This window comes from Setaria italica, chromosome IV (genome assembly GCF_000263155.2).
Source record: "Setaria italica strain Yugu1 chromosome IV, Setaria_italica_v2.0, whole genome shotgun sequence".
Taxonomy (NCBI): Eukaryota; Viridiplantae; Streptophyta; class Magnoliopsida; order Poales; family Poaceae; genus Setaria; species Setaria italica.
In genome coordinates, this window is record NC_028453.1 from 17628768 (window position 1) to 17656483 (window position 27716).

At 47.2% G+C, this 27716-nt stretch overlaps 2 protein-coding genes and 1 long non-coding RNA gene across 5 annotated transcripts in view; 2 read left to right on the forward strand and 1 right to left on the reverse strand.

Moving 5' to 3' along the window:
* The window catches only part of LOC101761360 (protein DETOXIFICATION 16), a 12950-nt gene extending 6819 nt beyond the window's left edge, over nucleotides 1-6131 (reverse strand). Inside the window, exon 1 of one of the 3 annotated variants that reach the window (XM_012845621.2) lies at nucleotides 5742-6129. In XM_012845621.2, coding sequence (XP_012701075.1) covers nucleotides 5742-5984 — 243 coding nt within the window. In that variant the 5' untranslated portion in view covers nucleotides 5985-6129. Of the gene's footprint in view, nucleotides 1-5741 lie in introns of all 3 variants that reach the window. The other 2 variants (XM_004965311.2, XM_022825924.1) reach the window with 2 other exon arrangements.
* LOC111257012 lies at nucleotides 1044-5054 on the forward strand. The gene is made up of 2 exons (XR_002677380.1): nucleotides 1044-1984; nucleotides 3635-5054. It is a non-coding gene; the product is annotated as an uncharacterized LOC111257012 (long non-coding RNA).
* A 2690-nt stretch (nucleotides 6132-8821) lies between the features above and the next one.
* Nucleotides 8822-10012, forward strand: LOC101768137 (fatty acid desaturase DES2). The gene has a single exon (XM_004966918.1). It carries the CDS (start codon nucleotides 8822-8824, stop codon nucleotides 10010-10012), a length of 1191 nt encoding a protein of 396 aa, XP_004966975.1.
* The last annotated feature ends 17704 nt before the right edge of the window (nucleotides 10013-27716 follow it).

Consider the following 27716-nt stretch of genomic DNA (forward strand, 5'->3'; position numbering starts at 1 on the left):
TAAAGTTCCATATACCCATGTGAATGGATCCCACTTGTCAGTTTCTTAGTTCTCCTTTCTTATCCATTATTCCGTGCGAGCAGGGGCGGGCGCGCGGCGGGCGGACGACGCGGAGTGCGGACGGGTGGCGCGGCGGGCGGACGACGCGGCGGGCGAGCGGACGGCGCGGCGCGGCGGGCGGACGACGCGGCGGGCGGACGGGTGGCGCGGCGGGCGGACGACGCGGCGGGCGGGCGGACGGCGCGGCGCGGCGGGCGGACGACGCGGCGGGCGGACGGGTGGCGCGGCGGGCGGACGACGCGGCGGGCGGGCGGACGGCGCGGCGGGCGGACGGGTGGCGCGGCGGGCGGACGGCGTGGCCGGCGGGCGGCGAGGTGGAAGGCACGGACGGGAGGTTTTTTTTGTTTCGCGAACTGGTAACTTGTGTAACGAGTGGCAATGGTGGGTAAATACCCACCAACTCCACGAGGAGGTCTGTAAAGTGGGTTTTTGGAGCACCTCTTGAGGTACTCCACAAAAAACGTGGATCTACCCCTGCTCCACCTTTTTCCTGGAGCCGGAGTTGCTGGAGCTAGACGCGTTTGGCTGCGAAATTTTCGGAGTTGGTGGAGTGAAGCAATTTTTCGTGGAGTGGAGTGCTCCCAAACACCCCGTGCCAACTTCGTTATCAAATATCTGACGTTCAGAAGAAACTAGCGAGTTAATTTCTGAACTAATTAGCTCCTGCATTATAGGAGTATCTTTGAAAAAGCGGAGGGAGTAATTTAATTTTTTTTATGAAACATGAGAGGTTGCTCCCTACTGATTATATATATTAAAATAGAAAGCAATAGGTTAAAAAAGAAAGTATGTACAAGCGGGAGTAATTTAATTCAGATTTGCTCCTTAACAGGTGACTGATTTCTTGTATTTGCGTCAGTCGACGCCATGGCGCGTTGGATCGGCAATGGACGCGCGAGATGGATTGTAGTGTTAGTTATGTTATTATCGGGTCCGCCTTCATTTGTTTGTACCCGTTAGCTGATATGGGGCCCGCTCATGTGTTGCTCATTTGTTAACGGGTCAGTGTGAGTGCTGTTTGCTTTGGTTCAGCTGAGTGTCACTCGGAGCACTCTCTCTCTTCTCGTTCGCAGGAGGTCGGACCGGGGCGCCGCCACCCCCATCGGAGAGCCGAACGTTGTCTTTCCTGTCGTCGCAGGGGTCGGGGTGGGGCACCAACGCTCGCATCGAAGGTAGGGGCCGGCGGTGGCTGTCATTTTCTAGTGATTTTTTGGGGTATTGTCGTTCGTAAGATTTCAGTGCAATTTGAGGCAAATTTCATTGGCAAATTAGTGCTAGGATATTTTTGATCATGTTCAAGGAGGTCCCCTAGCGAATCCCCCACTTAAGCTTCACGAATTCGTTGTTTCTTCAAATTTTGTCCTTCACCTAGGGTTTGCCAAAACTCATAAAATTGATGCTGGTTTCCTGATCTTTAGGAGTTCTTCTTTCTGGATCTGTTTCCCTTGTTGAGAGGAGCTTGTGGTTTAAATTTCGCGTGAATCGAAGTTGTTTAGATCGAGTTTTGGCAGACTGATGTGGACCTGGGACTGCTGTTTGTGTCTTGCTCGGTTCTGAATTTTTCACCAGCTGCACCTCTATATCCGGAGCTGTGATCTGCTCTTAGGCAGAATATCAGCCGTTTGTTTCTGTTGATCTCTGCACAGCAGTTCTACTTCTCAGTTCTATCAATCGATTCAGACTGCGCTTGTCTGAATTTCCTGTGAAGCTTAAGATTTTTATGAAGTTGTTAGTTGCCGTGCCAATTTGCTGCGAAGCTTTGGATCTGTGTGCCAGATTGGATTGTCTGATCTGCTACAGCTGCAGACCGGCAGTTTTTTTTTTCCTGTCTCTGATTCTCTTTCCAGCTGCAGCTTGTGTTCTTCTCTGTTTTTCAGCTTGTGCAGGTAAGCAGCACAAGTGCGGTGAGGCGTTTGGTCATCAGGTATGTGGAGTGTCATTTTCGCTCAACAATAAGTAATCATTGCCTTGGTTATCTAATACTCTATTGGTTACTTGTATTTGCAATTGTAGCTCAGAAGAATTATTGCTTGCTGTTTTAGTGTGCTAGTCCGGCAAACTATTTTATTGATCTGTGGTCCACATAGCAACCTGTTGCTTGTTTATTTGAATGAACAGTTAGCTATTCATTGCATGTCGAGAAACCTGAATGCATGAGCTACAATTACTCTTTTTGCTTGGCTTGCCCTAATCTGGATAAGTCTCATGCCCAAGGCCAAATTTTAGCATAATATCTGGTTATTACTTTGATTAGTGATACTTCAATTCAGTAGCTCTTGTGGATTTTTCTTGTGTTCTTGACAGCTTGATAATTAGTGCTTGGTACTGAATAGTACTTGTTAGATTATCAGCTTTTGCTCTGTTCAACTCGGTTGGTTTTTAGCAACAGCTGAAACATCTTGTTTGTCCTTGTCTCATCTAACAGCTGCACTTAGCATTGCATCTGTTTCCAGAGCTTCAGTTCAATTTGGCTAACCAAATTGGCAGCTCAATTTGGTTTCAGTTATTTTGATTCTTGAAGTGTTACTTATCTGCAGTAGTGCATCTTTTCAAGCTCATTAGCTAATCATTTAAGCACTAGTTTTTTTTTTCCTTTAGCTTGGTTTTTGAACCTCAATTTGTATAGGTTAAAGGAACTAGCTTGTGCGTTTCTCAGTTGGCATAGAACTTGCTAATGTTATGATATATTTACATGGTTCTGTGCAATTTGCTAATGTTGTGTTTCTGTAGCCAATTGCATGATCTTGTTCCTTTGTTCTATGAGATGGTTTAGCCTACATTTTTTCCAAGTTTTACTATGAAATCATATATTACTTGTGCTGGAAATACAACTTCATGTAGTAGTGCAATATTTTGTTATTTCGATATATATTGATTAGAAATAGATAGAAAGAGATGTACAATCACATGAATAATAGGATCAATTTGCGGTACAACAGCTAAGCATGTATCTGCTGATTTTGTGGTGCAATACGTTCAATTTATGGTCTACTTGTTTTCAGTTTTGGGGATTCTTGGTCTTATTGTTTGTGACTTGTGTCCTGTAAAGTTCCATTTGTTGTTAGCTTTGGATTTGGTCAATTTTCATATCTAAATGCGATATGCATGGGAGTGGGCTGCACACCACATAATGTCCCTAACACTCTCTTGCATACTGAGCCTGGGAGGAATCAGCTAGTATTTGTATAATTAAATCCAAATGAATTAGTGTGTATGACAGTGAATATAATAAACAAGGCTCCATGTCATCCTTTAGCTTCCAATTTGTTGTCAATGTTAGTTCAAAAAAGAATAAAATCGCACATAACTTGTACCAGAATTATATCCTAACATCGTAGTATGATTTTTTGGTTATTTTAACTATAAATTTTGTAATCACACATGATTCAAACATATTTCTATGTTTCAAGCCATAGGATTTTAGTGATGTGTTCTGTAGGGCAAAGCTTGTCTAGGGCTAAAAGTGAGCATATGTTGTCCTTGCCTACATACTTATACAAAAAAAAATGCTTAAAAGGAAACTGATTCCTTTATTCGCGGCCAGTTTACAGGTTTCTCTTCTTTCTTGATTCAGGATTTTGAAGAACGACCTATACATCGGAGCCCTTCCTTTCCATGTTATCCCAGATTTGAAATATCAAGACCTTGTTAGCACTTCTTAGTACCTTTCTCTGTGCAGGACTCTTTTACTTCTTCTATGATTGCTGGACACACTTGGTGATTTATGCTGTTTAATTGACCTACCTTTTCTTGAATGTTCAATTGATCTCTCTCTCCTTTTTGCTGAACACTGTTCCCTTAACAAGGTTGCTACATGACCCCTCATCAGTATTTCTCAATATTGTGCATGTTCGTTTATTGTGTGTGTTATTCTATATATAGGATTAACATGAAGAAGTCGTGTTCTGATTACAAAGACAAGTGGACTAACATGATGAAGCTGTGTTCTAATTACAAAGATAATTTTGTTGAGAGGCACGGTGTCAAGTTGGGTCTGATGTCCTGCTTTGTTAAGATAGCGACAACCAGTGTAAACAGTTTTGTTCATTGTGTGTCTGCTTTGTTAAGTTCTCCCTTCTTTTTCTACCTTGTCTGTGTGCTTGTTTCATTTCCTCGTGTTCTATTCTAGATCTCACTGTTTTCTTTCTGCCTATGTACGTGTCATTTCTTGGTGTTGCAAGAGAGCGGTTGAGGATTTGATGATGGGAGAACTCAGGTAAAGATATCCAAATCTGTTTGTTTACTTTCTTTTTACCCATGCATTTGTATGATCTATAATTTCTTTCTCTATTCATGCTAGATATTTACCTGAATTCTAGATTGATAAATTATCACTTCTAGTCAGTAGATTGGTAATGTGTCGCCCACCAGTCCTAAAAATAACATGATGCAGAATGAAGTTTGTAATTTGTGTTTAACTATAAAATCACAACTTACTTATACTAGAATTATACCGTAATGTAGTGCTATAATTTTGTTTTTATTACTGTAAATATTCTATTGATTTCTTTCCTGTCTGTGCATTATTTAGCCATTTATTTATAGAGGGATAAAAGTCATGGGCATATATATGTACCCAGAGGGAGGATACATCAGGTTTGGATTTGAAAGATGTTTATATTATATTTTATATTTGCATTTACTTGTTTTTCAAGTGTCATGCAGGTGCATAGATATGAATGCATGGTTTGTGAATTCTAATGATAAGCTGTGCTGACGAATCTCCATCCCAGAAGGCCCTTTTAATAGTTTTGTTGGGGGATATTTGCCCAGTGAAAAGTCACTGATGATGCTACATTGCTACTTGAATGCGTGAAATGAGTTTAGGAAATGCACACATAGTAACTTCGACATGTATCTTTCTTCAAATTTTGAATTTGTGTTCCTGTAAATGCAGTCAATAACCTAGGATTGTTTTTTCAATTTTGAGTGAAATCGGTGTAAAAATTGGACGGACGGACAAACAGTGGATATATATATGCTGTTTTCTTGAATTTTTTTTTTGAAAGTTTTGATCCGTTAATGTATCAAAATTCAAACATGATTCTTGGCCTGTTGTGTAAAATTGTCGGAAACTACTCCGTGGTCAACAGCAGCCAAAGAGACCTAACGAGTGCACCAGACAGGTGGTGGACCCGTTAGGTGGAAGCGGGGTGCTGCAGTAACAGCTGGACGCGTTTGCGGAGGAAAACTGACTAGCTAGCGTTTCTTTAGTGGGTGTTTGCACCTGTTACATTGAATTTTAGATACTAATTAGAAGTATTAAATATAGGCTAATTATAAAACTAATTGTATAGATGGAGTCTAATTCGTAAGAAGAATCTATTAAATCTAATTAGTCCATGATTTGACAATGTGGTGTTGCAGTAACCATTTGATAATGATGGATTAATTAGGATTAATAGATTCGTCTCGCCGAATTAGCTCATGTTTAATCCTCTTAATTAGCATCCGAACATCCGATGTGACGCTGCTAAAGTTTAGCACATAGTATTAAACACAATTCCTCAGTCACCTGCTGAGGAGACAGACTCAATTTAATTTGAGCTAGTGCAGCAAGTAATGATTTGCTAGCAAATTCAGGGCACAAGATCTCAAAATCGAATTTGTGCAACCAAAAGTTCAAGCAAAGGAGTTTCGTTGGGCGTGGATGCGCGTGAGCCAGGTGAATATGTGCTTACCAGGACGGTTAAGCCGGTGACGCTGGTGAAGGAGTTTGCCATGGAGGCGCCGGCGAGGGGAAGCTCGCCGAGGTGGCCGACGTACATGACGGAGATCATCTGGATGACGTTCTGCAGCAGCGCGCCGGCGATCAGCGGCCCCGCCAGCCATAGCTGCTTCTTCACCTCCTCACGCACCCCCAGGTGCTTCCCGGGTTGGTCTGCGTCGACGTCCAGGAGAGCTTCCTCGACGTTCGCCTTCATCGCGCGCGTTCTGTCGTCTCGTCTCCCACCCTGTTGCTAATGTTCCGTGAGCAAGAGAGCGGGAGTGGAAAGACGGGCACAGAGGATGGGACCCCCTCTCCCACGCCCTCTGATTATGTATGAGGGTGCCGGTCGATCTGCCTCCCGCACCGTGTGCTATGAAGCTAGTAGCTCACTTTTCATACGGCTCCTCTGTCCTCCACAGCTCCACCCCAATGATGCCGCCAACATGGTCTCGCTCCCAGTGGGGCCCACTAACAGTTCAATGCATGGCTCCAAGGCCGAACTTACACCACCACAAGTAGAGGGTCATTTGACCGGTGGAATGATCCCATCAAGATAGACTTCTCGTGGAAACCCTTGCGTCAAGATGGTGTTGTTTCACATGATCACTTTCATTTGGAATTTTTTTTAAAATATAATCTGCCTCTAGTGCTCTATCTAGAGTTATTTGGATCATATCCGTTCCTGTTATTACTAGTGTCTTAATTGTAGTCGAAACCGTTATTCATTTAATATTGTTTTTTGCTTGAATTTATGTTGATCACATGATTGGTTGATTGCATCAGACATGCCTTGTTTGAAACCCACTGCTAGAAAAATGACATTTCGTTCCATGCTTTAATACCAGTCACATTTTGACTCAGAAGCCTTTTAGTACCAAGTGATAACACTACCTTGTACTAAAAGGTCACTTTTTCAACACCCCGTCCTTCAAAGCCACACCGCCCAGTCCTTCCAAGCGGCGGGCACGCGTACACATAACACCATGCTTACACTTCCGTCCTCGCTTCGGGTAATAGAGTTAATCCGAAGGTGCTATGGCTGGTGGACAAAGACTAATAAGTTGGCTCCACCCTTTCTCAGCTAGCAATATAGTACTAGACATACGCACCTGCACCATGGGCCACTACTAGGCCATCCAAATTTGGATCGGGTGTCACATACACCCCCCTAAAAGAACCCGATGTTTTCGTCGGTCCAACTCACCCACACTTAGTCAAATATCTAGGACCCAGTACTAAAGCTCCCAACCGGTACTAAAGGTCACCCATTAGTACCGGGTGGAGCCTCCACCTGGTACTAATGTGCCTGAGGGCCTTTAGTACTGCATGGAGGCTCCACTCGGTACTAATGGGTGACCTTTAGTATCGGTTGAAACTCCCAACCGTTACTAAAGGGGGTCACCCATAAATCAGGCCCTTTCTCCTCCGCCTGGCTTCACCCATCTTATCTTCCCGGACCTCTTCACCTGGCCTCACCCTCTCCCTCTTCTCTTCGCCCTCTCCCTCTCCCCTCTACTCTCAGCTCCCCCCGGCGACGACGGCTGGCCCCTCCCTCCCTAGCGATGGCCGCCACCTCTCTCCCTCCCTCCCTCCACTTCTCACTCTCGAGGCCGGCCGGCACCTCCTCTGCCTCCCCTCACCCCCCTCCGCTCGCCCCTCATCGGCAGTGAGGAGCAGCGGTGGGGCGAGGTGAGGCGGCGGCGTGCAATGTGAGGTCCGGCGGCGCGGGCTGGGTGATGGCGGTGCGCGGGTTGCAGGCCACGATGGCGGGCGCAGCTAGGAGCGGGCTGCAGGCGGCGTCGATAGCGGGCGCGGCCGGGAGCAAGCTGCAAGCGGCGTCGACGGTGGGCGCAACTGCGGGCGACGACGAGCGCTGATCTGGATCCAGGTGTGTCCCTTTCCCCCTAACCCTCAATTCCTCTCACTCGGTTCGATCGCCGGCGAGGGGCCAAGTGCCTGGCGGGGCGTGTCTCCGGCGAGGGGCCAAGCGGCCGGCGGGGGGCGTGGGGTCCAAGGGCAGCGGCGGGAGGCAAGGGTGGCGATGTGGGTAAGGGCGGCGGCCGGTGGGATGCAACTTGTCCACGGCAGCAGGGTGCGGCTCGGGCTCAGGCCGGTGGGTTTTTATTTTTTAATACCCTTTTAGTACCGATTATTTGATCTGATTCTCTAATGGAAGTGATTCTGTGGTTGAAAGTGATTCTCTTTGATTCTCTAGTATAAACATTTAGAATCAGAATGAAGAATCACTTCACAGAATCAAGAGTAGCCCTCTTAGTTCATTTCAGAGAATCACTCCACAGAATCAACAGAGAATCACTTCTCTCTGAAAAATAGTTTGGCAGAGTTCCTGCTAAATTCAACAGAGAATCAGCTTTGGGAGCTCTGCAAAACGCACCCTTAATCGCCATTTACCAGCTGGCCTTCTGTCCACGAGCTGAGGACTCTACGTGCGTGTCAATGAAAACTACATCTTCCTTTTGGTGCTACTATTAGATTACTACGTGACCAAATCTTAGTTCATCTGGCCTTCTTCATTTTTGTTCAATTACCGCAATACGGATTTCGTTTTCACTGCGGGTCCATGAACTAGGCAACGGCAGCATTATCGATCTCCTCGAGAACGGAGGGAGAGATCACGGCGCAATCGACCAAAGGGTCGGCTTGATCGATGCATCTCAAGGAGAAGCCGGCTCGAAGAAGCAAGCTGAAAGAGAGGCTTTTCTCGATCTCCAAGCGGAAGGCAGATCGGGTAAAATCACTGAGATCGACAGGCGGGGGCTACGTCTGCGTGGCATCCGGATTGCAGCAATGCTGCAAAGAAATAACCACTGAGATTGCGAGATTAGCAGTTTAGCATAGGGAAAGTGACGTACATCGAGCAGGCGGACAATCAGAGGGTGCATGACTAGCAGACAAAAGCGTGGATTTCAGCGAAGGCAGACAAGGATCCTGCTGGGCCTATAAATACTTGAGGTTCTATCGCTTCAGAATCATCTATCCCTTCCAGTTTCGCTGATTGGGACACTGCGATTCTTCTCCTAGATAGCTAGCATGCAGCAACCAGTGCGCGCTAATGGCGGCAGGATCACCGTCGACGCCAGTGCGCCCGCGCCCAAACGCTCCCTGGCGGACAAGCCGCCGTTCACGCTAGCCGACATCAAGCGAGCCATCCCGCCGCACTGCTTCCGACGCTCCGTGGCCAGGTCCTCTGCCTACCTCCTTCGCGACCTCGCCGCCGTCGCCGCGCTCTTCTACTTCTCCCTGCGGGTGATCCCGGCGCTCCCCGCGGGCGGCCTGCTCCGGCTCGCCGCGTGGCCGCTGTACTGGGCGGCGCAGGGCTGCGCGCTCAACAGCGTGTGGGTGCTCGCGCACGAGTGCGGCCACCACGCCTTCTCGGAGCACGCGGCCCTGGACGACGCCGTCGGCTTCGCGCTCCACACGGCGCTCCTCGTGCCCTACTTCTCATGGAAGCACAGCCACCGCCGCCACCACGCAAACTCAGCGTCCCTCGACCGCGACGAGGTGTTCGTGCCGTGGCGCAGGTCCGAGCTGCCATGGTACGCCGGCGCGATCCATAGCTGCGCCCCCGTCCGGTTCGCCGTCCTCGCCCTCGTGCTCGTCGTCGGGTTCCCGCTCTACCTGACCTGCAACATCACCGGCAGGCCGTACCCGCGTCTCGCCAACCACTACGACCCCTACTCGCCCATCTTCTCCACGGCCCGGGAGCGCGCGCAGGTCGTCGTCTCCGACGCCGGCGTCCTGGCCTTCTCGCTCGCGCTGCACCGCCTCTCGGCCGCGGCCGGGTTCTGGACGGTGGCGCGCGTGTACGGCGCGCCGCTGCTCGTGGTGAACGGGTGGCTGGTGCTCGTCACGTTCCTGCACCACACGGATCCGGCGGTGCCGCGCTACGACTCCGGCGAGTGGGACTGGCTCCGCGGTGCGCTGGCCACGGTGGACCGCGACTACGGCGCCTTCCTCAACGGCGCGTTCCACAACATCGCCGACACGCACGTCGTGCACCACCTCTTCCCGTCCATGCCGCACTACCACGCCAAGGAGGCCACCAGGGCGATCCGCCCGGTCCTCGGCGAGTACTACCAGTTCGACTCCACGCCCATCGTGCGGGCAGCGTGGCGGGCGGCCAAGGAATGTTTGTATGTCGAGCCCGACCGCCGCCGCGATGGTGTCTACTGGTATAGCAACAAGTACAAAGTCGAGCCCGAAGGCTGCCGCAAGGGATGATACCATATTGGTGTCAACTGTGCACCGGGTTCGACGTGGTGTTGCTGTGTTGGTACCGTCCAATGTGGCCGGTAAAGTCGACAATGGAGAAATTTTTGATTTATATACATGTATTATTTAGAGCTCATATTTATAATATTTTAGAATAAGCTATAATTTTTTGGATGCTATGTTTCGTATTAGTCAAAGAAATTGATACGAGGTTAGAGGAATAATTTCATAGCTTAGAACTTTTCAAATATGAGCTAAATAAATTGTGGGGAAAATATATAATTTGTTCATAGTTTAGTCAATTGCAAATATGAACTAAATAAATTGTGGTACATAAAGATGGCTATTGTTGCTGGAGGTAGTGGCGATGCTGGGGGCCATCGTTGTTCCTCTCGCGGCAAGGGGAAAACCATAGTTGGCCCTCATGATAAGCCCAAAAAAATAAGCACGTGGGAGAAAACAATGTTTCGTTATTTACAAAGGTGTCATGAAAATGCTGTTGCGGCAGGTTAGAAAGTTCCTTTTGGTGGTTGTTATGCTCCACCGCCAGTCTCGGGGGTTTCAGGTCCACTAAGTACTACCGTTGCAGGATGCACAATTAAACCACAGGATGAGGCTAGGTCAGTGAAACCTTCGTTTTCGCTGCCCAATGATGCTTAAAGTCCTCCTAGATAGTACTCAGTGGATGTTTTGTCATAGTGTATTATGTTGTTTGGGTCTGAAATTTAAATTTGTGTATTTCAACCTAAACTTTCAGCAACATTTGAGTTAGGCGTAGTATATCATATTGTTTGGGTTTGAAATTTAAATTTGTGTATTTCTATCTAAACTTTCAGCAACATTTGAGTTTAATGGTATTTGTATCATGTTTGTTATGTTTCATGTATAATTGTATGAATGATTAGAATATCTTTTGTTCGGTAATACTTTGTAGATGAATCGGCAATGGATGTACAACGCAGACAAATGCTCCATGGAGTACATTAATGGTTTGCGTGGTTTTCTCGATCTGGCAGAATCTGTTCGGTTTCATTTATTGTCCATGCAGAATTTGCAAAAATAAGAAGGATTACTCATCCAGAAAGACTATTCACGCCCACATATATAGTTCTGCCTTCATGCCTAACTATTTTGTTTGGACCAAGCACATCAAAAGAGAAGTTATCATGGAAGATGATGATGATGAAGAAGATGACAACATTCCTGATTGGATTCAAGGAGGTGCTTTTGCAGATGCTCCAATGGGCGAGGTTAAAGAAGAGATAGGCGAGGCAGAAGGTCCTATCAATGATCTAGGTCAGGTGTTGCGAGATGCAAAGGAAGATTGCGAGAATGTGAAGGAGTAAAAAAAGTTCGAGCGTATGTTAGATGATCATAAGAAATTGTTGTACCCAGATTGCAAACAGAGGCACAAAAAGTTGGGTACCACATTGAAAATGCTGCAATGGAAGGTAAAAAATGGAGTTTCTGATAAGGATTTTGATGAGTTAATGAAAATTATAAAGAACATGCTTCCCGAGGGGAACGAATTGCCGTCCTCAACGTACGAAGCAAAAAAGGTTGTTTGCCCTCTGGGTTTAGAGGTACGAAAGATACATGCACGTTCTAATGACTGTATCCTCTATCGCGGTGAGGAATATGAGAAATTGGAGACTTGTTCAGTGTGCGAAGCACTGCATTATAAGATCATGCGAGATGACCTGAGTGATGTTGAGGGGCAGGCCAGCAAGAAGAAGTTCCTGCGAAGGTAATGTGGTATTTTTACCTGTAGTACCACGATTGAAGCGTTTGTTCAGAAACAAGGCACATGCAAAGTTGATGCGTTGGCACAAAAAAGAACGTAAGCAAGATGAAATGATCAAACACCCCGCTGATGGGTCCTAGTGAAGAACTGTTGATAGAAAATTTTAGCGAGTTTGAAAAGGATACAAGGAACATACGGTTTGGTTTAAGGATAAATGATTCAATCTATTTGATGAGTTAAGTAGTGGTCATAGCACTTGGCCTGTGACTTTACGTATGTTCAACCTTCCGCCTTGGATATGCATGAAGTGGAAGTTCATTATCATGTCGGTAATTATCCAAGGCCCAAAACAACCTGGCAATGACATTGATGTTTACCTAAAACCGTTGGTTGATGAACTTTTACTGTTATGGAAGGAAGAAAGTGTACGTGTGTAGAATGAGTATGAAAAGGAGACTTATAATCTATGAGCATTGTTGTTCGTAACCATTAATGATTGGCTGACGCTTGGTAATCTGTTCGGACAGACAAAAAAGAGATATCGAGCTTGCACGCACTGTTTAGATGATACTTGTAGCATGTATTTGAAATACTGTAGGAAGGTCGTGTGTATGGGTAATTATCAATTTCTTCTTGCTAAGCACCTGTTAAGAAAGAAAGGGAAGTATTTTGAAGGGGAGGAAGAAAAACGTACTAAGCCCGTTCACCGTAATGGTAAACATGTATTTTCTATGATAAAGGATGTGAGGGTAGTCTTTGGCAAGGGCTCTGGTAGCGAACCTATTCCGAATGACGAGGATGGACATGCACCCACGTGGAAGAAGAAGTCTATATTTTGGGAGCTACCTTATTGGGATGTCCGTGAGGTCCGTAAATCGACTAGTTTTGGTGCTCTTCGAGTACATCTGGTTGAATCTTCAAAGGTACCCAAAGACTGCCATGCGGCTAGAATGTACTGAAGCCTCATTTAACTCAGTCTCATGTCCTTCAATCTTGAATTTCTATATGGAAGTGTCAGATTTAGTAGGCTGATAGTCCACTAGGGGGTTACCCAAGTGGTAGATTTGTAGGCAGGGATGATTGTGAGATCAAGAACTCGAAGGTAATCATGAGAATACGAAGGTTTAGACAGGTTCGGACCTCCGGAGAGTAATACCTACATCCTGTATTTTGGTGGTTTGTAATGCTTGAGGATTAAGAAACATTGGGTTGCCCTCCGGGGGCGCCCTTGGCCGCCTTATATAGGTTGATAATATAGGGTTACAAGTTGGTTTGAATCTAATCTACTTGATAGTTACATGGAAGGTGATCTGAGTCGGATTACAATACGTATCCCGCAATATCCGGGCTGATTTGAATCGCCTGACCTCCTTGGCATGTACTCCAAATATCTTCATATCCTTGGCCCGCATGCCTTGGTCGGGCGGGCCCACTTGTCAGGATCTGCTAGTATCCTGGTCCGTAGGGACCCATGGGGTACCCATATCCCTCAAGCCCCTGAGCGATGTGTAGGTGAAGGGGTACTTGAGGTTATCACAGTGAAGCTTGGAATGTAGTTGGCTGAAGCTGCGATGGCGTCTTGGTGACAGAGAGGCTACATAGTGCTCAAAAAAGAAGAAAATCTGAGCGAACGCGGAGCCATACGCGCAGAGCGAAGTCGAGTGCCGATTTGATGGATGTACGGTGTTGACGCTAAAAATCGGCCGATGACTCTCAGCGTCGGACACATGACCCGGGAGAATCTGCTTAGCTCCTGTTCGGGTTATTGCCCTGGTGCGGTTCGCGTGGCGTGTCAATCAATCTGACCTGTTGATTGACAAGGAAAGAAAAGTATTAAATTTTAGGGGTTTTGATCAGCTAAGGTTCCGATCTATCTCGAAAAGCGTATCAGCGAATCGGCCAATTTACTGTGTAGATGACCGGCTATAGAACAACCGATGATCACGTAGCAAATGTAAAGAAAAACTACTAGAGCAACCTAAACAATGCTACAAAAGCAACACTTGAATAGATCTAATCGGCTATATGATGATAAATAAAAGTAATGATGAAAAGCCAACAGTTCGTGTCTCAAGTTGGATAACTGGTGATAAAACTAAAACAACAGGTAACACCTATAATTTTAGTTAATATCGATAACTGGTGAATAAATCTAAATGAAACGACAGCGATGCGCCTGAAGTTAAAGCTTAGATTTTACTTGATAAACGGAACTTACAAATTGGCCGGAGGTCGTGTCGATGCAGCCCTGCCAACTTGCACGAACTCGTGAAAAGAAAAGGATTTTGACGAAGTCACCGACTTGAAAGTAAAGAACGTAGAAAAAGTAGATTTGTTGTTGATTGATGTATTGTCTTTTACAAGCCTTACGAGGCAGCTATTTATACCCTGTTACAACTGATTTCTTAACCGACTAGGATCTATCTCTAATTTAAAGATAATTAATATTTACAAACGAACGCAACCCGCATCAAAGTTGGTTATTATTTCCCCACGGGCCAATCTTCACCTTTGGCTAATCATCACTCTGACCCACTTTCGGCCCACATCGGCCAAGCCATTCTGGCTCCCAATCGGCCAGCCTTTATTGACTCCTTCATCCAATCGGCCGAAACACTATAGCTCTAATCGACCGATTCCCAACTGTGGCTTCTTGCCTGCCGCGTGGACCGCCTTCCTCTCCTTTGACGCCGATCCAAACACGTGTCAAAATCCGGTGTCAACACATGCCCCCTAGTTTCGGAGTGAAACATATCTTTTGCTCCGATTTTTTTTAACTCTGACTATTTCTCAAAAGAAAACGCAATAGTAAACACGGCAAAACTTCTTTTCGCCCTGAAGTCTTCTCCCTGATGATTGCGATTCTTTTGAACGACGCGCCTGTAGGCAACCGCTGTTCCCGAAATTCACGCAGACGGCACGGTAAAAATCCCGCCTTTACCATTCTCTCGAACCGTCCTTTAAATACTCGCCTCCTCCGCCGCTTCTTCTTCCCGAGCTCAAAAGCTTTTCTTCTCCGGCGGATCATCTCCCGACGCTGTAACAGCCTGGGTGCTTAAACAGGTGTTTTAATCGTAAGAGCAAGTCCTTTGTGCTTAGAGAAGAGCTTTGGCAACTTTTTGGCAAAGTCCAAGCTTTGGGGCTCTCTATCTAGAGGTTTCCAATGCCATCTTGAGCTGAGCCCTATACCAAAGTTTCTGAGCTTCGGGACCTTAACAACTTTGCTTTAAGGAGCAAGTTCGAAATCTGCCCCGAAAGCCTTCAAAATCCAGGTCAAAGTTCCCTAGTTTGGTCAACTCAGCCTCTTTAGCCAATTCCGGCTAAGTCTGGAACTCAACCGGACCTAGCACCTTAAGGAGGGTTTATCGTTTGAAAGTTGAGTAGAATATCAGGAAGTCCTTTAGTAAAAGTTGGAGAGCTACATTCCTACAACAACTTTGTTAATTGGACCTTGGTCCAATTCACCTCCGAACCTTCCCAAATTTGTAGCTCAAATCAGCCCTGACCCCCGAAAACCTGGAAAATCGCCGTTTTTCTCTAAGTCTTGAAACCAGTGTTCCTCCAAACTTTGGAGCTTTGAATCTACAAATCCACCGTGTTTTTGGACTCGATCTTTTTGCAAAAGTTGGACCTTGTTCCGTGTGCTACAACTCTTGTAAAGGGAGTGAACGTGGCTCAGTTTGGAAATTGGGAGATCGAGAGGTTTGAAGATGGGCCCGGCGAAGGATCTCGCGGATCTTTCAGCCAGACAATGCCAGAGAGCGCGTGCGCCATGCCTCAGAGCGCCGCCGCCACGTGGCGTGACCTCACCAGCGAGCGCCGCCTCACCTAGTCGCTGGCCGCAACAAGATAGATCAACGCGCCCCTTTCCCAGATGCGCGCAGAAGCGCCCTGCAGACCCCTCCGCCCCGTCTCGTCTTGCCCGAGGCCTCGCCTCCCGCACGCATCCGTCTCACCCGGATCCCCGGCTGTGCACCCCAATGCCTTCCGGCCCTCCCGTCACACCTCAGTCGCGCTGCCCGCGCGCGCGCCCTGCGACGCTACCGCCTCCGCCAACCACCGCGCAGGCAGTGACAACTCCTCCACCGCCCTACCAGTAGCGTGCTTCGGCAGAGCCGCTAGTCCTGCGAATGCTCGCGTCACCGCTCGCCTTGTCACGTTGCCTGCAGCATCCTCGTATGTAGTGCCCTTCCCTCACTCCTATCCGCCAATGGCACCGCAGCCATGGATGGCCGCAATCACACGTGCGCGCAGACCAAGCAACTCCGTGTGCCCGGCAAACCCGCTTTGCCCCAGCCCCAAATCCTTGCTGCCCAACCAGGGCAAGATTGCGCCCAAGCTCGCCAATGGAGGAGTCGACCAATCGCCACCGCGGCAGAGCACTCTTTTCTCCCTCAATCTTATCCTCTCGCCGCTCGAGCTCGTTCCCTTCCTCCGAGCACTTCCGCGCAGCTATAAAAGGGGTACCGAAGCCTTTTACCGGAGTTCCCTTCGCTACCACCGCCCTTGCCGCACTGCTTACTCTATTCTTCTCCATCGCACTCGTCGCCACATATTCCTCTGCTTCGCGCTCAAAGCGCCGCCGCCTGAGCGCTCTGTGGAGCTCCCCTTTCCGCCCGAAACTTACCGCCTTCCGCTGTTCCGCTTCAGCTTGTTTCTTCCCGAGCCCAAGACCTCACCCGTAGGATCGGAGGTAAGCTGCCGACCCTTGTTCGTCTCGCCCGACCCTTGTCCATCTCGCTCGACCCCTGTTCGTCTCGCCCGACCCTTGTCTGCCTCGCCCGATTTGCCCGAGTGTTGTCTGCCTCGCATGGCTCGCCCGAGTGCTGTCCACCTCGCTCGACTCACCCGAGTGCTATCCGCCTCGCCCGAGGGCTCGGTTGTGTCTTTTTCTTTTGACTGAGGGTATCTATGTAAAATTCCGAGGACTCCTCTGTATTAAATTTGAGGATCCCGATGCAGTTATTCCTTAAGTCTAAGGGTTAGATCATAAGTTATTCCCGGTCCGACTCTTTTCGCTCGTTCTAAATCGGCAGAAGCTTGGAATTTACACCTTAAATCGAGGAAAAATCAGAATAATGTGAAATCACTTCGGTTGGAATCCTCGTTCTAAGTAGAATCCAATAAAGTGGGTTTTGCACCTTTTCCTGTAGTTTTGCTACAATTTTGGGTTTAAAACCTTGGAAGTGCTGTTGAAATAACCGTCTAAGTGTCTCACCCTTGCATTGCATTCGTGTAGAGCTGAACCTCACCGACGGCACGTATGAGCTTCACCCGACGCCAGAAGATGAAGCCGTAGCAGAGCCACCGCCTGCAGGAGTTGAGCCCATGCTCGCCGAGGACCAGTTCGCCATCGCCCCACTTGAAGGCAAGCCCCGGAGCATAACCCAATTTTTCTAAACTTGCGCATGCCTTCTGTTGTATGTGTGCGCATTTACGTTTCAGGAGTTGTTTGAAACCTTAGATGCATGACTTAGTTTCCCTTTGATCTGAACACTAGTATGATAGGCCGAGTAGTTGCAATGCTTAAATAGGATTCGGTAAAATTCGAGTGATTTCCTGTCACTCGTGAGTTATAGGAGTTTCTTGCTCTCCTTTTGTTACAACTATAAGGACGATGGACGGGGCAGGGCTCTGTGAACTATTTTGGTGGTCGGTGGATGGCCCTGTCTGTCTACATGAAATCATCTAAGGTCGAAAAGTGATGGTGTTCGTGATTAAGTGTTTGAAAGTACTAATATCATACCTAGTATGGGATGGGGAAGCCTAGTACCTGATTGAACCGGGACGTGAGCGGTTCGATCCACTATCCCTGGAACAGAGTCTTCCCTTGCGGCCGCATGTGGTGACAAGTGCGGTCATGGAACGGCAGAGGCCGGGTCTGTGGAGCCTTGTACCAAGGGAAGTGGGCTCGACATGGGTCTGGGGATTGATGGGGACGACTGACAAAGGAAGCGACCCTTCGTGGTGCGTGGATGTCGTGAGATTAGGTTCGCCATGCATGGTTAAGAAATTCGAATCGATTCGTCTGCCTCTCACAATTTGGGATTGCTTGATCGCTACGCTACACTGAGTAAGAATGGAAGTTGATGGTGATCTAAATGTTGTTACTTGTTTAATTGCTTGGAAACCATTGCTTGTTTAGTATAGCTGCTAACTTAGATTGGTAAACAAACGTAGAAATTGTGGCTAAAATATTGAAATTAAGGATCTACTGTAGTCGCTTTTGGCAAAACAAACCCCTCAGCCAACAAGCCTTGCATGTCTAGAAGTTGGTGAGTAGTTACCACCTGTCGGTTAAGTCTTGTTGAGTATAGTTTCTCAGCCTTGCTTGTGGCACATCTTTCAGGTGATGTTGAAGCCCTTGAGTTTGCTGCTTTTGGCACTTGGCCTCCCCAGCTTCCTCCTGGGTGGACGGTCGAGTGGGATCCCTCCTCAGACGACAAGGACAGGGACCAGTGATGTCATGATCGGCCTCATCGTGACATCCGACCCCGGCGCTAGCTTCCGTTGGTTTTCTTTTTCCGCTGCTTAAAGAACTCTGCAAACTTGTTTGAATTTTGAACCTGATGTTGTAATATATTAATGTACTTGTTAATTTTGGATGATCTATTGTATTCTCTGGAACTACTCACCTTCGTGTGAGCTCTGCTTTCTCGGTCCTGTATAGTGGTTTATCGGAGGAAATCCGACGGACTGCCGAGTTAACTTAATTAAAGCATATGATCACGTGACAGGCAACTTAATTGTGCTTTAGCTAAGTTAATTAGGGTGGTTCCGCCACAGACGCATTCCGACGCCCATTTAGCTTCCAGCTGCATTTCTCCGGCGACTCCTTCTCATCTTTTGATCATTCCGCACCGGTCTTCCCAAATGGCGATTCCATCGGCAACCATGTCTTTCATCCCAGAGGTAAATACCCGAAGATTTTTCCCTTTTCCCTTTTCACCGTTTTACGCATCTTTAGATCTGTTCTTAGTTTTTTTTATATCTTCTTAGGAGCTTAGGCAAAGAATTACCATTCCTATATCCGATGCACCTGGTCTTATCGGCCTTGGCCCCATGGGGAATTCAGATCCAACAGAATTAATCAACTTGGAAACTCACAGAATCCCCTTCAAGCAATCAACCATGGATCTGAACAACTAGTCAGGCACATTTAGGTCTTGGCCAAATGAAACCCCTGGCTGGAGGGAATGGTTACTAAGGATGTCTAATTTCAAGAGAATTCTCTGGGACGAATTGAAAATCAGCCACTGCATAAACCTGTCCCTGTCCCAAATGGAGAGAAATGATTCCTTGGTAATTGCGGCGTCTTAATTTTTGTCTCACGCCCTCAATGCGTTACTTTTCGGCCACGGGCCCATGACCCCCACTTTGACTGATGTTCTGATGTTGACCGGTCTTGACGTCTCCTTCCCTGATTTGCCCTTTGACTTCTTAATCAAACCCACTCAACGTCTGGAAACAAAAGGAATCGGCGGCTGGAAAGGCTTCATTGAGAAAAACATGAAGACTGGAACTATCGGCAACAGGGAGTACACGGCCTTCTTAATGATATGGTTAGAGAAGCACTTTTTCTGTGGCAGATCAGTCGACCCCTCCTCCAACACACAAGCTTTGGCCGAAGCATTAGCAAGAGGCTCCACTATTCCTTTGGGAAAACATTTGCTGGGATCGGCCTATTATATGATGCATCAGATCGTCATAAAGTTATCATTTGGAGAGCCTATCGGGAACCCTGGTGGTCCCTGGTGGTTTATCACCTTTTGGCTGAATTTATATATGAGCAAGATCTCCAGAGAGCGAGTCGAGTCCAAAACTTTCCCCAATATTGAATCGGAGGATGACCCATCATCACGACGGCGTTGCACCTCTTTTGGCGAGGCCGTGTCATCTTTTCCTGGCAGCAGGTTTACCCCCACAAGAATAGCCGAATACTTCAGATGTTTCTACGTCGGCTTTAATGAAGAAAACACAAGCTGGTATCCATACCAAAGAGATGAACCACTCTTTGAAAATCCTGATTGCCTTAACTCGGATACCAGTTCTTTCAAAGATAGGATCATGGATGTTTTGATCAAGCCCGGAATCCTACCAGCCAACTTCTTCTCCAGGAAGGACTCTCCAACATATGAATTTTACACCCCATCGGTGGCAGCCCGACAGTTCAGCCTTGGACAGATGCCGATTGGAATATACTTCGTCGGTCGTGTGATGTTTCGAGAGTGGCTCTCAAGAGGATTTGAATACAATCGGCTGTGAAGCTTGATACCAGACTCTAGCACCATTGACTTGACCAACTGGCTAGTAGCACCCTTCTCCGTTCAACAATTCAAGTTATGGTGGGGTGAGTGGAAACAACATCTTTTCTGCGCGTCTCCTGCAATATATTGCAACGAGCTTGACCCTGCTAACATTGATCCAAACGCAGAGGTATCAATCTCCCGGCTGATTTTGTTTTACTGTCTTTTTCATGCTACAGGGTTATTACTGACTTCCCCTTTTTGCGCAGTCCGAAAGCCAAGCTCCTCCGACACACAGCCGAAGCGGTAGGCCAATAGAGAACCGCCATCCATATACATCATTCCCAGTTATCGGCTTTCACGCCCCATCGATGGAGGACATAGCCACCGGCCGATTGAAGCAGAACTTGAAGATATCTTCTTTGAAGGAAACAAGCCGTCAGGTACGTGCCCGTACAGAAACGGCTGATCAATCAGCGATGCTACTAGCCGAGCCCTCAACTGCGCTGACTCAATTAGAAGTACTGCTAGTCGTTCAGGAGGTTGACCCCAAGCAGTTTCGGAAGCTGGATCGGCGGCCACGTCCCTGTTGGTGGAAGCCGTACAGGTAATCTCTCATGCTTCAAACCTTCTAAGTATGTTGTCAAAACTAAATCCCACTTCTTCTCATCAGGTTGCGCAAATTTTGCCGGAGCAAGCCTCTCATCAACTGGCCATTCCTCGAGCAGAGACCGTGCCAACAAGCCTTCTAGTTGAGGTAAAGAATATGCCTTTTTTTACTTGACTTTCCTAATTTTTAACTAAAACTGACCGGTTTTTTTGGCACAGGCCATCCTGGATACACGGATTGTACCATTCCAGCAGCCATCAGCTGCGCGATTTGCAGAAAGATAACTGATGCCCATTCCCAGATCCAATTATCCTTTCATGCTCATAGAGATTTTTCCTAACATTCTCCAGGAAGCCGGTCCAAGCACCGCGCCAATTATCGTTGAATCTTCCTCTTCTGACAAGCCATCCGTGCCGATTCCTGAGACAGGGGCAGCACTCCCACCAACGCAAGCAGAGGAAATCCGCTTTAAAGAGGTAAGAACCCTTAGTATTTAACCGGTCGATTTCCTAGTTCTGTCGACTGAAATACTTTTTTCCCTTTATTTTCCTTTGCGGTTGCTGTCTTTGATGATGAGGAAGTTGCTTCACATCAAGTGGCTCTAGGCTCAATACCTGAAGAGATCCGTGCTAAGCTCCAGAGTATACGGACCCTCCTCCAGGATGACATCAACCGATTGGTGGAGGATGCTTTGCCAATCCAGCAAATATTCAATGAGATCAAAGGCCGAGTCCTGGAGGATGCAGAAGAAGGTCTTGCACCCACAGCATATATTGAATCAATGCAAATCCTGGTGTTCTGAGCTCTACGGCATATGGCCGACCGTGCCAAGCTGGCAAAGGCATGTGAAGAAGAAGAGTCTTATAAGCACCGAGCCCAAGAAGTGCATCACCAAATCGGCACACTCGAGAATTCGCGCCCAAGCATTGTCAATGCCATCGATTGCCTCAAATGGCGTAGGGCAAAACTTGCCAAGGAGATGGAGCAGGATGTGAAGGCCATCGCTGCTGAAGAGAAAAAGCTCCAAGACCTCCCGGCCGTTATCGCCGATTTGAAATAGGAAGGCAAACTCTCGCCCACGAGGCCATTCGACTTCACCGCAACATGCTAGAAGTTCCCGGATCGGCCGAAGATGACCAGCAAGTATTAAAATTCGGTAGATCAGATCCGCCAGCGGGTGATTGCGGCCATTAATGCCCTCCTTGGATGAATGTATTGAACATTGAATGACTTTTGGAAGTTGTGTAAAACATTAACACTTTTAACATTGCTGTGTGAATACGAACCTGAACGGCTCTTCTCCGCAGGCTTTTAACCCAATGGTCGTTTGCTTTGAATGAATGCTTTTACTAACCGTTGCTCCTCATCCTCTCCTCTTATAAATATGAGATCTCCGCGTCTCCTCCAGAGGCATTCGCACAACGTCCATACATTTGCCTTCTGCTAAACGCTTTCAGATCCCTGGCCAGGCGTCCGGATGGCCTCCTCTTCTTCCGTTAACAAGGTACGCAATCAACCTTTGCACTCCTTGGCTGTTTTTTACTACCAACTGACTACTTATTTGCTCCTCCAGCCAAACCGGCTCAGCCCCGGTCTTGAATGGGCTATTGAGATCATGCACTCTGACGAACCGCTAACACATGCAGATAAAGATCTAATCTAAGCCTATTGTGAAGAAGTTAAAGATCACCTCCCCGCCCACATCAAGAAGATTGTGGATAATATCAAGGCCAATGCCTCTAGGAATTCACCCCAGCCGCCAGTTAAGAGGAGCCACCAACTGCCCCGCCAAGTCGCTCTTGAAGATGCCATGGCAGACGTGGAGGAAAAGAGCACCCGCCTTTTGCTCGAACTAGACTAGATTCAAAGAGAGATCAATACGAGCAAAGCTCAGTTAAAACACCGTTAACGTATTATACCTCGATGAATGTGTCAGTACTTTTTATTCTAAGGGCGACTTATACCATGTCTGCCATGCATCCAATTATTGTATCGAATGATAATCGGCTTATTTGCACAAGTGTTTCTTGCTTTTTTGTCCTTAAGGCGACGCTCCTTGCATCAGCTATATAAACCCGAGTCAATAGGAATCGGCCGTGAGAAACCGATACGCCATATCATCGGGTAAGCGTCTACCCATATGCTGGGAAAGTATCTTTTTAAATATCTTCCATTTAGAGCCTTTGTAAATTCTTCTCCCTCGATGGTCTCCAATATGTATGCATTTCCCGACGCACACCGACTGACCCTGTACGGCCCTTCCCAAGTAGGCGACCATTTTCCATATTTGGGATCCTTAGACCCTATCGGCAAGACCAATTTCCAGACTGTAACACCCAAATTTTTAAAGGATTCAAATTCACTAAAATTTGCTCAAATTAGGGTGTCATTTAATTTCTAGGCATTTAGTTTCATTTTCTTTAAATTTAATTAATTCACCATAGGAGTTTATTGTGCATTCATGCTGGTGCATAATTTTTGGTTGATTGTGTTTGAATCAAATTTGAATTTCAAATTCCATTTCAAAAGCATTCTTCTTTTTCTTTTTCTCTTTTCCTCTCCTGGGCCGCATTCTCCTCTTTCCCTTCTTCCTTTTCTTCTTGCGGCCCAGCGTCGCCGGCCCGCTCCGCCTATCTCCTCCGGCCCGCGAAGCTCGCCCGCTCTCCCTTTTTCCTCCACCAGCCCACGCCACTTTTCTCCCTCGCCGGCCCAGCTCTCTTCGCCCGCATGGCCCACCGCTTCGCCTTTCCTCCGCGGCCCGCGAAGCAGCGCCGATCCGCTTCCTTCCGCCGGTTTGACGGGTGGGACCCACCTGTCATCCCCGACCTCTGGCCGTATCCGGCCAGGACTCCTTCCCCGACCGCGCCGCCGTCTCCACAACGACCTCGCCCCCGCTCCGATTCCATCGGGCGTTTAAACCCGGGGCCACCCTATCTCCAAGCATGCCGCCCCTATTTAAGCCGCCGCCCCCTCCCGGCCTCGAGCACCCGCGCCAGCACCCTCCAAAATTCTAGCGCCCAAGCTCCAGCGCCGCCGCTACTTCTCCGCCGCCAAGCGCCACCCTCCGATGAGCCTCGATCGTCAAGGACCGCCAAAACGAGATCATCAAGTTTTTCTCTTGCTTCTGGTGTTCTCCGCGCGCGAAACCGAGCCCCGGAGCGCCTTTTCGGCCAACTCCGGCGACTCTGCCGCCGCTCGCTGCTGTCTGCCGCCATTTCCGCCGCCGCCGCGCTGCCGCCGACACGTGCGACCGTCGGCCGGCAGCGGGTCAATCAAACCGCGTACCGGTCAACCGCGCCGCGCCGTGTCTCTTTCTCACTTAAGCCCTCACCTTTTTCGCAAATCAACTCGCGGTCCAGATCGCGTTGAAAAATATTTATAGATCTGCCCTCGCGTTTTTCGGTCTAAGCCCTGAGTTTTCTGAAAATCAACCCGCCATCTGTTTTGGAGTTTTTGCACGTTAAACCTTCGGTTTATACACGTAATTACGTATAAGCCCTCAGTTTTCACAGTTTGGCCCCAGAAGTTATGTTTTTCTCGCAGAAAGGTCCCTGGATCTTGTTTTAATCATATCTTTTGCATCTTAACTCCATTTTCCGCGTTCTTTATATCCACGTGTTCATTTTAAAGCATAGATCAATTTTACAAGCTTGTTTTATCTGTTTAATTGTGATTGGTGTACTGTTTCTTACCTTTTTCCCATGTTTGCTTGTATGTGCTCGTGTGACGCGTGTAGACGTTCAGCAGTTCGAGGGATTCGAAGATCAAGCCTTCGAGGAGTACGAACAGCAGGCTCAAGGCTAAGAAGGCAAGTCATGTCCTTGATCACTACTTTTCCGTCCTATACACCTTTACTTTCTCGTACTCAACATTTATGCTATGCACATGTTAAGATTAAATTGATGGGTCCCAGTTAAGGTTCGCCTAGATTGAAATTACCTTTGCCTTGACCAATCGGGTTACTTTTATGTTGGGTAGCTCACGCTTAGTGCTTACTTGGTACATGGTGGTTTAACTAAACACAGTGTTTAATCTTGCTTTACTTCTGCTATACCTTTCATTAATACAAGATCACTTATGTTAATCAGAACATGGAGCGACCACCTAGGAAAACAGTGCTACCACAAGACTAAATGGCTCTGGTCTTGGCTGAATAATTAGAAACTCTAGTTTGGGGTAATTTTACCGAAAGGGCAAGAGGGGAGGCGTTGATGGGATATAGCACTCGCTCTCGGGGGAAGTGGGCTTGTCTAAGACACTATACCCACTAGGGGACTGCTATGTTCTGCTTTGACCTGAAATCTTAGCGGGTTACCACATTGCTAGCGAATCTTTGTAAAGGCCTCGTAGCGTCCCTATGCAATCACACTTCGGAAGTGTGGTATGGTGCCTTGCAAACACCGCATGGTTGGGTCCAAAGTTCTTTTGAACTTTTACGCGACTTGTGGGTATAGATGTGCCACCTCTGCAGAGTGTAAAACTGATCGATCAGCCGTGCCTACGGTTAAGAGCGGCCTGGACCCTCACATGATAATATTATCGGAAGATGGATTTAAATTGTTGTCATTTCATGCTTATGTTGTTTACTTTATTTATGCTCATGTTTAATTTCGGGTGGTATAAACTTATACTTAGTTAATTGCTAATAAAACTTGACCAACTTAATTAAAAGCTGATGCTAATTACACCTTAGCCATACCTTGATTTGCCTTACACTACACTATTCCCCACAACTTGTTGAGTACCAACCATAAGTGTACTCACCCTTGCAAAATCGCCGTTCAGACCAAGCTAATTTGGAGGAGTATCTGTACAACTTTGAGGAGTTCTAGGCGTATGATTCTTCAGTCAGCTGCCTGTGGTGTCTTCGTCATCTTTGGAGTTCCGCTGCGTAATAATTTAGGCTTATGTTTTATTGAGACTTTCGATCATGTAATAATGTTTAATACTTCCTTTATTCGCTTTAGCACTGTCTTTGTTATTCACTATTGTCATACATGTGTGTAACTTGATCCTGGCGCACATGTATTTAATGCACTCAGTTTTGTCCTTAAAATCGGGTGTGACACAGACCAAGTCCCCTTGGGAGAATTGCTTGACCTTCACCTTCCTGTCATACCATCTGGCGACTCTTTTCTTATTTTTCTCAATACTAATCAGGCCCTCAAACGCTGTCCCGCCAAATCTTCCAACTCCCCTTTCATGAGTATAGAGTAGTCATTGGCCGTCAACTGATCTTGAAGTGACGTGCGCCTAGACCCAATTTTCAACTCCCAAGGTAGCACTGCTTTGTGTCCATATACTAATTGATAAGGAGACACTTTGGTAGCGCCGTGGTAGGCCATCCTGTAGGCCACAAGGACTCACTCAAAGTTGCATGCCACCACCTTGGTTGTTCCTCTATCTTCCTTTTAATTAACTTGATTACCCCCTTGTTGGACGATTCAGCCTGGCCATTGGCCTGAGCATAATACGAAGAAGAATTTAGCAACTTGATTCCCATGTCAGCAGTGAACTCCTCAAACTCTCTCAAAGTAAACATTGTGCCCTGATTAGTTGTAATAGTCTGAGGATACCAAACCGATAGATAATGTGTTCCTTCACGAATTCGATCATGTTGGCCGACGTCACGGTTTTCAGAGGAACTGCCTCCACCCATTTGGTGAAATAATCAGTAGCCACCAATATAAATTTATGTCCTTTACTTGATGGAGGATAAATCTGTCCGATGAGGTCAACCCCCCATCCTCTAAACGGCCACGACTTTATTACTGGGTTCATAGCCGAAGCTGGTGCTCGTTGCACATTACCGAATTTTTGACAATGTTGACACCCCATATAATATTTAAAACAGTCTTCGAGTATCGTCGGCCAGTAATAACCATTATTTCTAATCATCCACTTCATCTTGAAGGTCGATTGGTGGGCCCCACATACACCTTCGTGAATTTTACCCATCAGAGTCTTTGCTTCCTCCGCTCCAAGGCATTTAAGTAGTACCCCATCAATCGTCGTAAAACAAATCATCTTCAAGCAGTATGTATTTCGTAGCCTGAAAGCGTATTCGTCGGTCGACTTTCTTGGACGGATCCTTTAGATAATCGGCAATCTCCTTCCTCCAGTCGTCGGCCGCAAGTTCTAGGACCATGGGACCTTGAATCGGCCGATACCCGGAGACATGCTGGACAAGCCTATTAGCCTCCTCGTTATAATCCCTAGGAATATGCTCAATAATTGCGGATTTGAACTCCCTCAGTAACTGGAGGCAATCTTCAAAATAGATCCTCAAAATATCATCCTTGCATTCAGATTTCCTAGTTAACTGGTCCACAATAAGCATGGAATCCCCAAATATTTCCACCGCGTCGGCTTTGACCTCCCTCAACAGTTGGATGCCTTTAAGGACAGCTCGGTACTCAGCTTGATTATTAGTAGCAGATGCCTCAATCGGTAGAGAGAAAGCATAACTTGCCCCCCGAGGCAATATGAGGATGATGCCGATTCCTTACCCGGCCCCACATGAAGACCCATCGAAATATAGTGTCCAGGGAGCTAGTTCAACAACAACAATTTCTAGTCCGCAGTGGTGGGCTACGAAATTAGCCATCACTTGACCCTTGACAGCCTTGGCCGATTTGTACCTCAGGTCGAATTCTGAGTGGGCCATAATCCACTTTCCAATTCTCCCTTTCAAGATCGGTAGCGATAACATATATTTGATGACGTCATCCTTGCATACGACTACGCATTCCGCTGATAACAGGTAGTGCCTGAGCCTGGTACAAGAAAAATATAGGCAAAGGCACAGCCGTTCCACTAGAGGGTATTTGGTTTCCGCATCCAAGAGTCTTCTATTGACGTAATAAATCACCCTTTCCTTCCCCTCGAACTCCTAGACCAGTGCTGAGCCGATAGCTCGCTCATCGGCCGATAGGTACAGTCTGAACGGTTTATCAGCCTGCGGAGGGACCAACACCAGAGGGGAGACCAGGTACTGTTGTGGCGGAACACCTCGGATTAACCTAGCTAAAGCACGGTTAAATCGCCTAACACGCGAAACTCATGCTTTAATCAAGTTAACTCGACGATCCTTCGGATTTCATCCGATTTAAC

Bases quoted from the DNA above. Each gene is read 5' to 3' on its own strand.
- LOC101768137 (XM_004966918.1), top strand. From the start codon at position 8,822: ATGCAGCAACCAGTGCGCGCTAATGGCGGCAGGATCACCGTCGACGCC.